Source organism: Engraulis encrasicolus, chromosome 9 (assembly GCF_034702125.1).
Source record: "Engraulis encrasicolus isolate BLACKSEA-1 chromosome 9, IST_EnEncr_1.0, whole genome shotgun sequence".
Lineage (NCBI taxonomy): Eukaryota > Metazoa > Chordata > Actinopteri > Clupeiformes > Engraulidae > Engraulis > Engraulis encrasicolus.
In genome coordinates this window covers 29617991-29634455 of record NC_085865.1, presented here as the reverse complement: position 1 = coordinate 29634455, position 16465 = coordinate 29617991, and the positions used below count along the sequence as shown (strand labels likewise).

The 16465-nt window shown below is 42.0% G+C and overlaps 2 protein-coding genes across 2 annotated transcripts; both read right to left on the bottom strand.

Moving 5' to 3' along the window:
- Positions 1-4067: 4067 nt before the first annotated feature.
- On the bottom strand, positions 4068-7723 carry LOC134455678 (tripartite motif-containing protein 16-like). Its single transcript, XM_063206893.1, has 6 exons — positions 7133-7723; positions 6618-6692; positions 6235-6468; positions 5551-5710; positions 5398-5457; positions 4068-4954 (listed from the first exon to the last, which is right to left on the bottom strand). The coding sequence occupies exons 1-6, from the start codon at positions 7721-7723 to the stop codon at positions 4434-4436; spliced, it is 1641 nt and encodes a 546-aa protein (XP_063062963.1). The 3' UTR covers positions 4068-4433.
- Positions 7724-9729: 2006 nt separating this feature from the next.
- Positions 9730-13764, bottom strand: LOC134455677 (tripartite motif-containing protein 16-like). The gene is made up of 6 exons (XM_063206892.1): positions 13142-13764; positions 12658-12753; positions 12275-12508; positions 11606-11765; positions 11458-11517; positions 9730-10978 (listed from the first exon to the last, which is right to left on the bottom strand). Exons 1-6 carry the CDS (start codon positions 13727-13729, stop codon positions 10449-10451), a joined length of 1668 nt encoding a protein of 555 aa, XP_063062962.1. The 5' UTR covers positions 13730-13764; the 3' UTR covers positions 9730-10448.
- Between the last annotated feature and the right edge of the window lie 2701 nt (positions 13765-16465).

Below are 16465 nucleotides of genomic sequence, written 5' to 3'. Positions count from 1 at the left end.
GATCTATAAAAGAGATTATATTTTCACAAATTATTAGGGACTGTTCGTAATTTACCGGGGGGGGGAGGGCTGGTGCGTAGGGGGGGGAGGGCCATGATGAAAAAAAATGAGGTGGAGGGGAGGGCCATGGCAAAAAAAATCGGAGTTAGGGGGAGGGCCATGGAAAAAAAACCGAATTTATTTTATTTTATTTTTATTTATTTTTTTAAACAATAATAAAACATGTTCTGAAACACATCGCTTTGCGATGCAAGGTCCCGGTGCATACTATAGCACTGAAGCGTGTATCTGTAGTCAAAAAACTATCACGTGCAGCTACTGTAGATTGCCCGCGCTGACTCTCTTTCACTGTAGGATTGCTAGTGCTACGGAGGAACATTGAGCATCATAGAAAATGCCCGTGAGCAAATATCAAACTAGCTGATGTGAACTATATGGGCTAAACAGTTTGGGAAGTTTAGACAACGAATTGGATGGGCATTTCCAGAGGAATTTTGGAGAGGTGTTGTAGTCAACTGGTGGTCACAGCCTCTGGTAAGCCATGATTTTATTTATTGGCACCGCCGTGTGCTTACATTTGTGTTCAAAGAACTTCAAAGAGCCCAACCAGACCGGAAAGAACAGTACCTAGGCCTAGACATTTGGCCTAGACGTACTTTGGTAGAACGGTGCAGTGACGCGAGTTTGTTGTCTAGCTTGTGTCAAGGTAGTAATAAAAATGGTATTAGCGGCGATGTGTTGGCCATGCATCTTAAGGTCTTGAAACCATTGGAGGAGCTAAACTTGTTGTGAAGAGAAGTCTCATCACTTTGGTGAACAAAAACGGACCAACTAAGCAAGGAATTATGTACATTTAAAGCGTGACGGGAGAAGGGAATGTCACCAAAGTTGTGCATCGTGTCAGGTAAGAAGTGACTTTTGTTTCTTGCTGTGGAGATTGGATTCGTAGAAGCGTGTATTGGTATGCTAGGTCTTGCCTGTTGCTGGTGAAGTAGTCTAGCTTAGCCTCGGAGTTGGCTATGGGGTGAATCTGAAGGAGAGCACAGCCGATGGTGTGTCTGGCTTGTCTATCATCACAGTTGTCAAAGTTGAATTGCCGCGGTGTGTAATGGCTGTGCTATTGTTGGATGTTTTGGAATGTTGTACTGGTTCTGTTTTGGCAATTTGTTCCTTTTGCCTCTTGCTGCTGATTTGACCACCATAGCACCGCCACCACCTATTAATGCGTCTTACGTTAAATGCAAACTAAAGGTGGCTTTCTCACTCTCCCTGTATCAATAGCCAGCAATGGCTCGAGCTGCTTTGGCGCTTAGCCTACTTCTTGCTCCGATCACATCCCGAACTCTTTGGCCGTCAGAGTGTAGAGCTATGCCTGTGTGTGTGCGTGCGTGCTTTTATGCGCGGTCTGGGAGACCGAGATGCACCTGATCCACAGTCGCAATTGCAAGAAAATCTAAATTATTTGAAAGCCCGGTCACCTCTCACGAGTGCATCGCATAGCCTAGTCAAAGCATTTCTTCTAATTTCACACATTGCACACTGCCCATGCTGAAGAGACAAACTGTCAAGGCAGCGCGATTTGCTCTTGAGCCCTCACCTCCACATCAGGTGCGCGTTTCACTTCCGCAAGAAGAACATTAATAGTGTCAAAGTGAGATGTTAAAGAAAAAAAAGTTAAATCTAGCCATCCTTGTTTAGGCTACATAAAACATGAGGAAGTTATTCAGATGTGATTCGCCATTCCTCACCCTAAAATTGATTAGAACGCAGGAAATAGCATCTAAAAAACAGATTTTTTTTTCACAGCACCCCCTGGTCAAAACCAGTTCCTGCGTCCCTGGCTTCGCTACTGTGCTGAACATGTAAAACGTACTTTGTGAAAGGCGCTGCTTGTCGAGCAGGGAAATATTGAAGCTACGGTGGGGAAACTCTCTCCACTTTGTAGTTTACAGTAGTAACAACTCGGACATTGGTATTGAAATGGAAGTTTTTATTATCATTATTATTATTATTATTATTATTTTCACTTAACACGTAAAAAAATAGTGAAGGCAATTTGTCTTGGTGACAGTGGAGTTAAAAGGCATCCCATGCAGCCGCAGAGGTAGATTCTTGCGGCTTCTCATAGGTATCCACTGATATCGATAGTAGTGCAGACAACCGCCCTTGATGTAGGCTACTCTGACTGTTCTCATGATGGTGTTCATCTACCAATTTGAAATATATATATTTTTTTATCTGTAGGGGGAGGGCCATGGGAAAACAAAATTGAAGTGGGGGGAGGGCCATGGGGAAAAAAATTGAGGTGGAGGGGGGGGCCATGATTTTTTTTTTTGACCGGACTTCCAGCGCACCAGCCCTCCCCCCCCGGTAAATAACGTACAGTCCCTTAGATGCACACAGTGTGTGTGCGTGTGTGTGTGTGTGTGTGCGTGCGTGTGTGTGTGTGTGTGTGTGTGTGTGTGTGTGTGTGTGTGTGTGTGTGTGTGTGTGTGTGTGTGTGTGTGTGTGTGTGTGTGTGTGTGTGTGTGTGTGTGTGTGTGTGCTCGTGCATGCATGCGTGTATGTGTCAACATCTGCACTCACAGTTTAGGAAATCTTCCCTTGCCATCCTCTCGGCACACTTCAGAGAGGAGAGGCTGGTCTGAGTCTGTCATACAGTCTGCTGATTTTGTCACACATGTTGCTTCTCTTTCCACTGAGACAGACATCCCCACATCCTGGTTGAGAGGAGAGCTCCTCTGCTGCTACAGAGGGATGAAATGCTTTCCTGGGTCTCACCGCGTCCTTGGTGTCCATTGCAGAGCAGGTTTGTTCACACACTGTGGACAGTCAAATTCTTCACTCCGATGTGCTCTGATTTTCAGGCAGTCTGGAGAATGGAGATGCCCAAGAGTATCAATATTATTACCAGTCTACTGAGAGTTCAATAAATTGAATCCAATCTGACTGCTACGTATCCTGATGATGAGAGAAACAGCAGGAGTGTCCACCGTTTAGAGCCATTCAGAAGACAAACAGAACAGGAAATTAGTTTGTATTCCAGGTGACGATATATGTGGAAGTTAATAATTGTCATGTGTGTGGACTAGAATGTAATGCGGGATGTGGCAAAGTGAACAAACCAGTTGGTGGTGGAGCATAAATACTTGTCTATGTCCTGTATGGTTAAATCATAGAAGAGGTGAATTTCCATCTAAAATCAATGATGGATTGCGAAGGAAATATTTATTGTGACACATTGCTGCACCAGTCAGCTGTCAGTCTTGGTGTAATAATTAGCCTACATGAGATGGACAGCAGTGGGGGCTGTGGATCTGTGGTAACCAAAACAGAGCAGTCTGTCATCTCTAGCCTAAACCAGCCACTGGACGCAGACATTTTTTAAATTACACATCCAGTCTCACATTTAGGCTGGTTTATCAGGCTATGTCATTCTCTGGTACGTAATCTGTAAATTTTTAAAGCAGAATTTATGTTGCTTTTAAATGCCAAAGTCAATATCTAATGCAATTGACCTAGATCTTGCCATGCAGAGATCTTGTTTTCTGTCAATGAATTATAGAGGTGTGACAACAAAGACCATTAAATTATATACATTATTATTGCATTTTATTACATGAATTATTTCATATAAATTCAGTGAAAGTATTTATATACTCATTGTTGTTCAAGAAAATAAAACACTTGGAAGAAGAAGAATGTACCACGTATTAATGTTTACAGACAGTGTTATATACAGTAAACACTTTAAAAACCTACAGGTACCAAAACAGTTCCCTGAAGGGAAGGAAAAGTAATGTCCAAAAGTCACATCCATTAGCCACCACCTGAAGATGAACAGTAGAGTATGGACCACATTAGTAATCAGAGTAGGAGTAGGACTATACATTACATCTACAGCCAGGATGAACTGATTATGACCTGGTAAGGGACGATTTCATTTTGATCAGATTCTCAATGGTCGAAACGTAATCCTGCCATAGAATGGAAATCATAATAAAACACAGGCCTTTGTGTGTGTACTCCTCACTCCAGGACTTCTGTCAGCCTTTACCCTGCATCTTTACCTGGAATGTGGACAATCTCCACTCTTCATTGGTCAGGGACGACCCAATGACAGCAGCTGACACCAGTACTGAGAGCATGACAGCACTGGGTGATAAACTTTTTATTGACACTGGAGGGCCTGGCCGAGAATATATATGGGGAGTAATAAAATGCTGAACACCTATTCTACATGCAATTCCACAAACAAACAAACAAAAACCCCAAAGAAACAAAATATACAAGGTCATGTTATTATTTAAAAAAATCTCTTATCTAAACGGAATATTGCAAAATATTGAAATTCTGAAACGGTTCACAATAGGCCTATATATTAGCTTTTTGGCATTCAGTAGACATGAATGTGTATTTGTGCTGATTTGTTCTCACCTACACAATTTGATTTTGTTGCCAATATTGTAGACCCAAAAGGTAGGATACACTGGCTCAGTGAATGTGGTCTCTACTTTGTGCAGCAGAGTCATAGTGTTAGCAGAGACACTGTAGAAGCTCAGAGTTCCTGCCCTGTGATCCACATACACTCCTATTGTGGTCTGAGCATAAGGGAGATCAGTTAATTTATTATTGTGCCAAAAGCAGAACCCAGATGCATAGCAATTCAATGCCCAGGAGTTTGTATTGGACCCAAGCTTAACATCATCATTATATCCTTTCCTATTCAGCCCCTTGTATGAAACAGCTATATGGACATTTCCAGACCACTCAACCTCCCAGTAGCACCTGGCAGATGTAGCTTCTGAACACATCACCTGATATACATCATTAAATCTGTCTGGATGATCAGGATATGAGTGACTCACATTAACACATTCTACAACTCTGTTTCCCTCAGACAGTCTCAGCAGAATATGAGCCGTGTTGGGGTCCAAAGTCAGCTGATGTGAATCTGTAGTTGGGTTTAAAATCATAATTATTAATTTGTTAACAATTTGCCAAACATGTATTCCAGTAGTATTGTGAAACAATGAACTGTGATCATTAAATTACAGTTTACATGTCACCTTACATGAACCCCTCTCACACAACCCAAACATATACACTACACCCCAAATTACACACACGCGCACACGCACAAACGCACGCACACACACACGCACGCACACACACACACACACACACACCATCTCAAATTACCTGTTTTATCCTGCAGTGTGTATTTCAGTAGGTATTTGTGAATGTATGTGTGTGTGTACACGACACATGTGAATGTAGTGTATGTATCAGTGTGCATGTGCTGCTTGTATGAGAGTGTTCATGATTTCAATGCACTCTTTGAGTGTATGTGTTCTCTGTGTTGGTCTAATTAAATTTCTTGACTGCTTTACTTACATTTCAGGAAATCTTCTCTGGTCACAGGCTCTGAAGGTCTGAAAATGCTGATTTGTTCACCTGTTGGAAAGAAGGACAATAGCGCTGAGCATTCTTGACCTGGCCATGATGGGCATAGCAACATTAGCCTATATCTGTAACTGTGAGACATACCAGCTTTAGTCATGTCCTGTAGTCCCTGGTGGAGCACAACCTGCAGTTTCTCTTTGAGCACAGTGAGGCTGTCACTCACACTCTCAAAAAGCACATCTGAATGCACTGAGCATGTAGATGCCTTGTCAGATGTAGTGGAGGCACACAGAGACTGGAAACTCTATGAGATGCAGAAAAGAATTAAGAATTGAAATAAATCATTGATCACACCGATTACTTTACGATGCTTAGTAATGTACACCCAGCGGAGTAAGGACAATTCTGCAATTTTTGACTTTTGGCCAAGCAGGTGGCCCCTGGCAGGTGGGGGCCCCTAGGCTGCAGCCATATCTAGCCTGTGCGTTAATCCGGCCCTGGATACCAACTAGATTAGCTGAGCTGCCAGAGAAAGTCAACAGCTTTGCTACACTCTGTGGCCCACCAGAACTTACACTGGGTTCGATTAGCAAGAGCACATTCTACATGTCCTGCAAAAGGCACAAGGTTGCACCTTATATACTTGCACCAGAGAATATACCGTATTCACAGTATTCTTTCAGATGATTCTGATGTATAGAACATTACAAATTGAAAATTAATTTCCCCTCTCCTATTCTTTGAAATATTGCATTAACATTAAATGGAATCACTTTTATATAAACTAGATGTTATAATTGTACTGTAGTGTTTATGCTGCCATGGTACCTTGAGAAAACGGATGTTATTTTCACTTTGTGAGAACTGCTCCAGCTCAGCAACTCTCCTCTTCAGCTCAGCGATCTCCTTCTCCAGTGCCTCCACAAGTTCTTCAGCTCGACTCACATCAACCCTCTCCTGATCTCTGATCAGCTTTTTCACCTCAGAGCGCCTTTTCTCAATGGAGTGGATCATCTCTGTGAAGACCCTCTCACTGTTCTCCACTGCTGCGTCAGCAGAACACTGTTGGAACACAAGACAACACCACATCGAGAACATCTGCTCTAAACATCTGTAATGGGCATCAAGACATTTTCTCTGTCTTGTGATCATAACAAGGAACTAATAAATCTGGCAGGGCAGTCTGTTGTCTTGTGCGAAGGTTAACTTACCTGAAGAGTTTTTACAGCCTTTCTGAGGTCTTGTAGGTGAGTCTCTTTTTCTTTGATGACGTCATGGAATTTTCGCTGGACATGAAAAAAGAAAACTGAACGTGTAAACGTGAAATATCTAATAACACATTATTTCTTGAATAATTATTGTTATGGATACTGATTCATTATGAGAATATGACCAAAGCATATATATCCTTTATACTGGTCCCTACACACAAGCATAATATCTGGGCCTTTCTCCGGTATATACATTTCTCACAGCTCATACAATTGGTCCTACTTGTAGTAGATAGAACCACACATATTTACTTTACTATATATCTAGTAAGTTTCTGCCAGATTGAAAAAAATCGACAAAGTATGGCTACATGTATAAATAGGCCTACTGAATATTTATGTCTGGAATATTTTCATTTTCTTTTTTTGTTATGGAGTGTTTTAAACCATAACTAAATCTTAACTTGATTGATAATGTACCATTTCTGCTATTGAGAGAATATATGATGCCTCACCTGTTTCTCTGTCCGCTCTGCTGCAACTGAAATAGTGTCATGTCCTTTGTGTTCATCCATGATGCACAGCATGCATATGCACGTCTGATCAGTGCGACAGAAGACCTCCAGCAGTTTATCATGCTGAGAGCAGATCAGATCCTCCAGTTTACCAGCAGCTTCAATCACTTTGTGTTTCTTCCCAGGGTTGACATCGTTGTGAGCTCTGAAGTGAGTTTCACAGTAAGAGGACAGACACACCAGACAGGACTTGACAGCCTTTCGCTTTCTCCCAGAGCAGACGTCACACTCCACATCTCCAGGTCCAGCATAGCAGTGGGCAGCAGGAGCAGACTGTTTTCCCAGAAGCTTCAGCTTCTCCACCACTTCAGCCAGTATTGTGTTTCTGCCCAGAACTGGCCTTGGAGTAAAATTCTGTCTGCACTGTGGGCAGCTGTAGACTCCCTTTGGATCATCTTGATCCCAGCAGCCTGAGATACAATCCATACAGAAACTGTGTCCACAGAGAATAGTTACAGGATCCTTTAAAAGATCCAAACTGATTGCACACGTGAACTGGTCCTGAGCTAATAATACACTGGCCTCTGCCATTTTTGCACTGTTATCTTTCTCTTGTGTTGAACTCTTTATTCCTCTCTGTTTGCGTTCTGTCTCTCCCACAGAGCAGCAAAGCAGGCAGAGCAGGAAGTAGAGCTGAGTTTTGTTTCTGTGTAAAAGGGCCGTGCCCTAAGCAGGGGGAGTGGCCTCTGGAGCCAAACAGACTTTAAACTGTTCTCAGCTTCAATTTAACTCTGTGCAAGTGTTAAAATGAGAGTACCCATAGAATGATACACAGTCAAAGGCTATCACAGTGTATGCATGCAAAGGTATACCCTACTACCAGCATCAGAATTATAACAACACCAAACAGTGTCCTCCAATGATAGTGTCACATGTATGGTGTCAGATCTACAGTTTCACAAAATCTCTGAAATAGTTGTGTCATTGGAATGATATCTGCCACTCAAGATTATTTTCACTTGTCATGTTAAGATAGCATAATGCGGCCCTGCCGTGGCCAACCGTGTTGGCTGTGTTGGGGTCTAACAGAGATTGAGTGTGTGTGTGTGCTCGTGCATGCATGCGTGTATGTGTCAACATCTGCACTCACAGTTTAGGAAATCTTCCCTTGCCATCCTCTCGGCAGAGATGTGACACACTTCAGAGAGGAGAGACTGGTCTGAGTCTGTCATACAGTTTGCTGATTTTGTCACAAATGTTGCTTCTCTTTGGTGACTATTTACTGCACTGATGCCTCAGCTGACCCAAACCAAGGGTAGACTCATTTTCTGTTTGGGTGCGTTTGTGTCCACTTTAGTTAACCCTGTGCTACCTACTTGGCATTTGTACATATTATTCTGCTGGCCTATATGCACTTTGTATCTGCATGTGCTGTACGCTATGATCATGTCCTCGATTGGTCGCTTTGGATTAAAGCATATGCAAAATGCAATGTAGTGTAGTGTTTCATTTCAAAATGAATGTAGACTTGCATGGCTAGAAGAACGATGAACAGGGTTATGAATAAAAGTCTGGCCACCTGACCAACTTCACCCCGGCATCCCTGGTATACTGTACTGGATATCCATAACAGACGATGTTCACGGGAACTCATCTTAAAAATTACAATTGTGTAAAGCGGTTTAATTTTTTAGACTCAGTAGAACACTTTCATCCAACCATTACACTTTGGCTCCATACAGTGGATAATCAAAGAGCTGCCATTATTTCGATTTTCTATTGTCTAACTCAGTTCACTCAGTAGATAGATAGATAGATAGATAGATAGATAGATAGATAGATAGATAGATAGATAGATAGATAGATAGATAGATAGACTTTCCCTTTCTGAGGTCAGTTTGCGAGATGGGAAGAATCTATCATTGTAAGTGCGTTGAACTTTCCTGATATCAGCACTGAAGGGTTACCCTTACTTTCATTAATGTACTGTATGCAGGGTTACCCTTACTTTCATTAATGTACGCAAGGTTGCCTTTACTTTGAATCATTTTGACAGATTATTCATTATACTGCTGATACTTACACATGTAATCTGTACAGTTTTAAAGCAGGATTTATGTTGCATTTAAATGTCAAAGTCTTTATCTATGTAGTAATTGTCCTGGAATGCAGTGATCTTGTTTTCCTTACTGTATACTGTACCATTTTTGGAAATAAGCTCATTTTAAACCTCCCCTTGACTTAAATGATTGGGTTTCACCTTTCCCCTGTACTTTCAACCGTTCTCTGAGTATGGCAGTGCACATTTTACCTCCTAGCTAGCAGTTAACATTGAGTCCTATGAGACCATCTGGCGGCTAACTGGTCTCATAGGACTCCATGTTAACTGCTAGCTTGGAGTTAAAATTTGCACTGCCATAATCAGAAAACGGTTGAGAATACAGGAGAAAGGTGCAACCCTATTATTTAACGCAAGGGAAGCTGTAAAATAAGCTTATTTCCAAAAATGGGACAGTATCACTTTAAGTGAATTATAGAGGTGAGGCAACAAAGACTATTACATTATTAACTTTATTATTATACTTTATTACATGCATTACTCGTATAAATTCAAAGTAGCCTATTTATATAGTCTTCGTGATTCAAGAAAAAACTGAACAAAAAGCAAACCAACATAAAGACTTGGAAGATGAAGAATGTACCACTTGTAAAAGGTTTTACAGACATTACAGATATTAATTACACATATTACATTACATGTTTACAGACAGTGTTACATAAACACTTTAAACACCTACACCAAAACAGTGAAGGAATGTATCATTTAAAAAAAAACATCCATGAGCCACCATCTTTAGATGAAGATGAACAGTAAAGTATATCCCACACAGTAATCAGTAGGCTGCTAAATTACCTCTACAGGATGAAGTGATGATGGTAGCAACTGATTCTAGTACAGAGCATGACAGCACTGGGTGACAGCTTTGCTACCCTACTGAAACTGGGGGGCCTGATTGAGAATTTTTATATCATGGAAATAGTAAACTATATTGAACACCCATTCTACATGTAACCTTTAACTTCACGACTGAACAGACCACACTATACTGAAGGGAGTGTTTATGTTGAAACAAACAAACAAATCTTCTTTACTATTAGCCCTCACAACATTTCAGCAAGGCAAGGTCATGTCATCATTGAACAATTGTCTTATCTAAACTGAATATCACAAAGATAATTTCTTAAATGTTAATACAGTAGGCGTATATTTGTTTTTGGCATATGGACATGAATGCATTTTTGTGCTGGTTTGCTATCACTGACACAATTTGATTTTGTCCCCAACATAGTAGGGCCAAAAGGCAGGATATAGCGGCTCAGTGAATGTGGTCTCTACTTTGTACAGCAGAGTCATTGTGTTAGCAGAGACACTGTAGAAGCTCAGAGTTCCTGCCCTGTGATCCACATATACTCCTATTTTAGAGGAGGTCTGAGCATGAGGGAGTTTAGTTTGTTTATTATTATGGAAGAAGCAGAACCCTGATGAATGGCACTGCAATGCCCAGGAGTTTGTATTGTACCCAAGGTATACATCATTACTACGTGCTTTCCTCTTCAGCCCCTTGTATGAAACAGCTATATGCCCATAATCTCCAGACCACTCAACCTCCCAGTAGCACCTGGTAGATGTAGCCTCTGAACACATCACCTGTGCAGCACCTTCAAATCTGTCTGGATGATCAGGATATGATTGACTCTTATTAACCATTTCTGCAACTCTGTTTCCCTCAGACAGTCTCAGCAGAATATGAGCCGTGTTGGGGTCCAATGTCAGCTGATGGGAATCTGTATTTGGGTTTAAAATCATAATTATGAATTTGTTAACAATTTGTCAAACATGTAGTCCAGTAGTATTGTGAAACAATGAACTGCGATCATTAAATTACAGTTTACATGTCACCTTACATTATTAACCCCTCTCACACAACCCAAACATATACACTACAACCCAAATTACACACACACCACACACGCACCACACACACACAGACACACACACTATATTGATGAACCCACTCACACAAGCACATGCACACTCACAAATACTGTCTGTGCGTGTGTGTGTGTGTGTGTGTGTGTGTGTGTGTGTGTGTGTGTGTGTGTGTGTGTGTGTGTGTGTGTGTGTGTGTGTGTGTGTGTGTGTGTGTGTGAAGTAAACAGTATTACAGTATAGTATTAATATAGTGTGTGTGTGTTTGTGTGTGCGTGTGCGTACGTGTGCTCTCTGTGTTAGTCTAATTAAATTGCTTGGCTGCTTTACTTACATTTCAGGAAATCCTCTCTGGTCACAGGCTCTGAAGGTCTAAAAATGCTGATTTGTTCACCTGTTGGAAAGAAGCACAATAGCGCTGAGCATTCTTGACCTGGCCATGATGGGCAGTGCAACATTATATCTGTAACTGTGAGACATACCAGTTTTAGTCATGTCCTGTAGTCCCTGGTGGAGCCCATCCTGCAGTTTCTCTTTGAGCACAGTTAGGCTGTCACTCACTCTATCAAACAGCACATCTGAATGCACTGAGCATGTAGATGACTTGTCAGATGTAGTGGAGGCACACAGAAACCGGAAACTCTATGAGATGCAGAAAAGAATTAAGAATTGAAATAAATCATTGATCACACCGATTACTTTACGATGCTTAGTAATGTACTCCCAGCGGAGTAAGGACAATTCTGCGATTTTTGGCTTTTGGCCAAGCAGGTGGCCCCTGGCAGGTGGGGGCCCCTAGGCTGCAGCCATATCTAACCTGTGCGTTAATCCGGCCCTGGATACCAACTAGATTAGCTGAGCTCCCAGAGGAAGCCGACAGCTTTGCTACACTCTGTGGCCCACCAGAACTAACACTGTGCTCCATTAGCAAGAACACATTCTACATGTCCTGCACCTTATATACTTGCACCAGAGAATATACCATATTCACAGTATTCTTTCAGATGATTCTGATGTATAGAACATTACAAATTGAAAATTAATTTCCCCTCTCCAATTCTTTGAAATTGCATTAACGTTAAATGGAATCACTTTTATATAAACTATATGTTATAATTATATGTACTGTAGAATTTATGCTACCACGGTACCTTGAGAAAACGGATGTTATTTTCACTTTGTGAGAACTGCTCCAGCTCATCAACTCTCCTTTTCAGCTCAGCGATCTCCTGTTCCAGTGTCTCCACAAGTTCTTCAGCTCGACTCACATCAGCCCTCTCCTGATCTCTGATCAGCTTTTTCACCTCAAAGTGCCTTTTCTCAATGGAGTGGATCATCTCTGTGAAGACCCTCTCGCTGTTCTCCACTGCTGCGTCAGCAGAACACTGTTGGAACACAAGACAACACCACATCGAGAACATCTGTTCTAAACATCTGTGATGGGCATCAAGACATTTTCTCTGTCTTTTGATCATAACAAGGAACTAATAAATCTGGCAGGGCAGTCTGTTGTCTTGTGCGAAGGTTAACTTACCTGAAGAGTTTTTACAGCCTTTCTGAGGTCTTGTAGGTGAGTCTCTTTTTCTTTGATGACGTCATGGAATTTTCGCTGTGTTTCTCCCAGCTCTTTCTGGATATGAAAAAAGAAAACTGAACGTGTAAACGTGAAATATCTACGTAAATTAATAGCACATTATTTCTTGAATAATTATTGTTATGGATACTGATTCATTATGAGAATAGGACCAAAGCATATATCCTTTATACTGGTCCCTACACAAAAGCATAATATCTGGGCCTTTCTGCTCATACAATTGGTCCTACTTGCAGTGCTGTAGATAGAACCACACATACAGTATTATTTACTTTACTTGGCCTATATGATATCAAGTAAGTTTCTGCCAGAATGAAAAACATTGAAAAATTATGGCTACATGAAGTGTTTTAAACCATAACTAAATCTTAACTTGATTGATAATGTACCATTTCTGCTATTGAGGTAATATATGATGCCTCACCTGTTTCTCTGTCCGCTCTGCTGCAACTGAAATAGTGTCATGTCCTTTGTGTTCATCCATGATGCACAGCATGCATATGCACGTCTGATCAGTGCGACAGAAGACCTCCAGCAGTTTATTTTGCTGAGAGCAGATCAGATCCTCCAGTTTACCAGCAGCTTCAATCACTTTGTGTTTCTTGCCAGGGTTGACCTCATTGTGAACTCTGAAGTGAGTTTCACAGTAAGAGGACAGACACACCAGACAGGACTTGACAGCCTTCCGCTTTCTCCCAGAGCAGACGTCACACTCCACATCTCCAGGTCCAGCATAGCAGTGGGCAGCAGGAGCAGACTGGAGTCCCAGAAGCTTCAGCTTCTCCACCACTTCAGCCAACATTGTGTTTCTGCCCAGAACTGGCCTTGGAGTGAAAGTCTGTCTGCACTGTGGGCAGCTGTAGACTCCCTTTGGATCCTCTTGATCCCAGCAGTCTGCGATACAATCCATACAGAAACTGTGTCCACAGGGAATGCCTACAGGATTCTTCAATAGATCCAAACATATTGGACAACTGAAGTGATCCTGACTCCAATCACTAGCCTTTGCCATTTTGACAAACTGTATTTCTGTTTTCCTCGCGCTCCTCTGTGTTCCCTAGGCTACTGTAGCCCAATTTGCTTAGTCATACAATGAAGGAAGAAGTAAAGTTCACATTTACTGTATTGCTCTATAAAGGGTAGGACATTGAGCAGGGTGTGGCAGACATTGGATTTGCCAGAGACAGTACAGGTGTGTGTGTGTGTGTGTGTGTGCGTGTGCGTGTGCCTGTGCGCGTGCGTGTGTGTGTCTGTGTGTGCGTACACGTGAAGAAAAGCAAAGAGCTTAATCATGGCATGCCTGAGTCAAGTGGTTAGAAAGAAAGGAACACAGTTATAGACCTGCATTGAGACTATTAGCAAGAATTGTGGAAAGGTTTGCACCACTAACGTTGTTCCCTTACAGGAAGTCATAGACTAGATAGCCTTAGCTCGCCAAAAGATTATTCGGCTACTGTTAATATTGCACTGCTTCTCATGCATGTATTTACATTTCCTTCATCCCAAATGGTAACTAATCTCTCGTAGAATACTTGGCATGATATGAAGAGGTTGGTGTCTCATCAGCATTACTTACAGAAGTAAGAGACTGTTGACAAAAGTCTTCCACTGAACCTTACGTCACGTTTCCTCTGGTACGTAAACAACATGCTGCCCGTTTAGTGTGCTAAGTGTCCATCGTTCCTGCACTACACTTTTGATCGTTCAGTGCACCGAATTTGCAGCGTTAGCATCTTATAGCTACACTGAAATATATAGTGCTCGAAGTGCACAAGTGCGCCATTTGAGACACAGAAATTATGTTTGCCTGTCACTCTTCCTGTCGTATTGCTTTCACCTCTGTTTGCTCAGTTTTAGCTTGTTCTGTGTCTGTTCCCTTGTTACCTTTTGCTCTTTCTTATATCCCAACTCTCATCCTTCCAATTGTAATGTAATTTTCACATTTCCAATCAGGATGGTGGATGAAGAATAGTCCCCCAAAAGTTGTTGTTGCTAGGCTGACAATAGGGAAACTTTATTGTTTTCAACATTGAGGCGGGACATCAGCGAAATGCGAGGCCACAGGCACAGGCTGAGGACAGGAGTCCACATATTGGAAAGAAACCCTTGTTGCCCAAGTTGCTCCTGTCATTTGCTGTTTCTCAAAGTACAGCTGTTGGAGAAGTGAGAAGAGAAGTGAGCTTCAGAATTCTTTCTGAGCTTCAGAATTCTTCTTTCAGAAGTCCCACACACTTGATTCGTAGAATTAGGCCCGTTCATGACGAAGCAGAGCTGCTTTTGCTAAGCAGCGAGCATGCGCACTTTGCCAGTTTGATGCATTGTGGTAAGAACATTCTAACCAGAATTCATCAAACTGGCAAAGTGCGCATGCCCACTGCCTAGCAAAAGCAGCACTGCTTCGTCACGAATGAGCCCATTGTCAAAGTTGCATCCTTGCTATGACAAAATACCCAGAATCCTTTACATTTCCATGCTCACGCTAAGTTTTTTATTCAGGTGTGGGAAAGCCATGCATGTTTAAACACAACCTGTAGGCTATGGGGTTTTATCCAAGATGTAAATAGCTAAAAGTAACACAACTTTGTTATATGATCAACATTCATTTCTGTAGTTTTGTTGTACTTTTCAACTTACACAACAGAAATACAGACAAAGAGTATTTACAGTTTACAATCAGCTGGAAATAATTATGTTGTGGCCAAAACGGAACTGCTGTAATATTCACTTCCACGCTTCCAAAATTATTTTTTACCTTCTACATCGAAAGGCAGTATAGGGACTTTCGGATGGAGCCAGTGGAAAAGGTAGAGACGAGTCAAGCCCATACTTTTCCGGGATCCATGTGACATCAGGTGAACACAACACACCTTTAGGACACCATAGATTTGGAGACCTTTAGGAGGCGTCGGCCCTATCTCAATGCCCAGTGTTCTAGTCTTGCTAGGACGTTTGGCGAACTCCGCAGAGTATATGCATGAGCGGTCATCCGGGTACTTTGCTCGTGAATATGCGTTTCGCCCCTTTGTCGAGGAAAACAAACCGAATGTCTCATTAACATGCTACATCGGCTACCATAAATGAACGCAGTCCATGCTTTATCCACTGCTGTTTGGCTAGGCCTATATTATTTAAACAGCCGGCAACACAACATGTTCGTTATGTTTTGCATGAACAACGCTAGTCTACAGGTCCTTGTCCTTTGTTTATTCTTTCTCAACACCACCAATTGACTTGCATCGGCTTTCCCCCCAATGTTTTCCCCTAAAAAAGGGCGTAATGCACATGGCCCACATCACGACGTTCATGCGCATCCAATCACTGGCGTTTCACGTCCTAGCCAGGCTTGAACACTGGGCATTGAGAAAGAGCCAATGTCTGCATCCGAAACCTGTGGTAGGCACTACCTCCTTCAGTAGCTACCACTCGGCACCCTGACCAGCAGCTTCTAGAAAGCAAGCCACTATACCAAAAATATAGCCTACTACAGCATACAGAATACATGCACTCGGTTAGAATTTGGTCTAAGTGCCTTTAAACTTTATCAATATGGTCATCATTTTTGGGCATTGCAAGGGCATTCACAGTGCTGCAGTGTCAAAGGCCTTTGTGTCCTCCTCTCCACCACCCTCATAGTGTTGACTACAATGTTCTCGTGAATCCGGCTTTACACTTTGGCACCATCTTGTGGCTAATCATTGAATTTCCATGATTTCTATTCTCTCTATGGCGTAACAGTTCATCAGTGGCC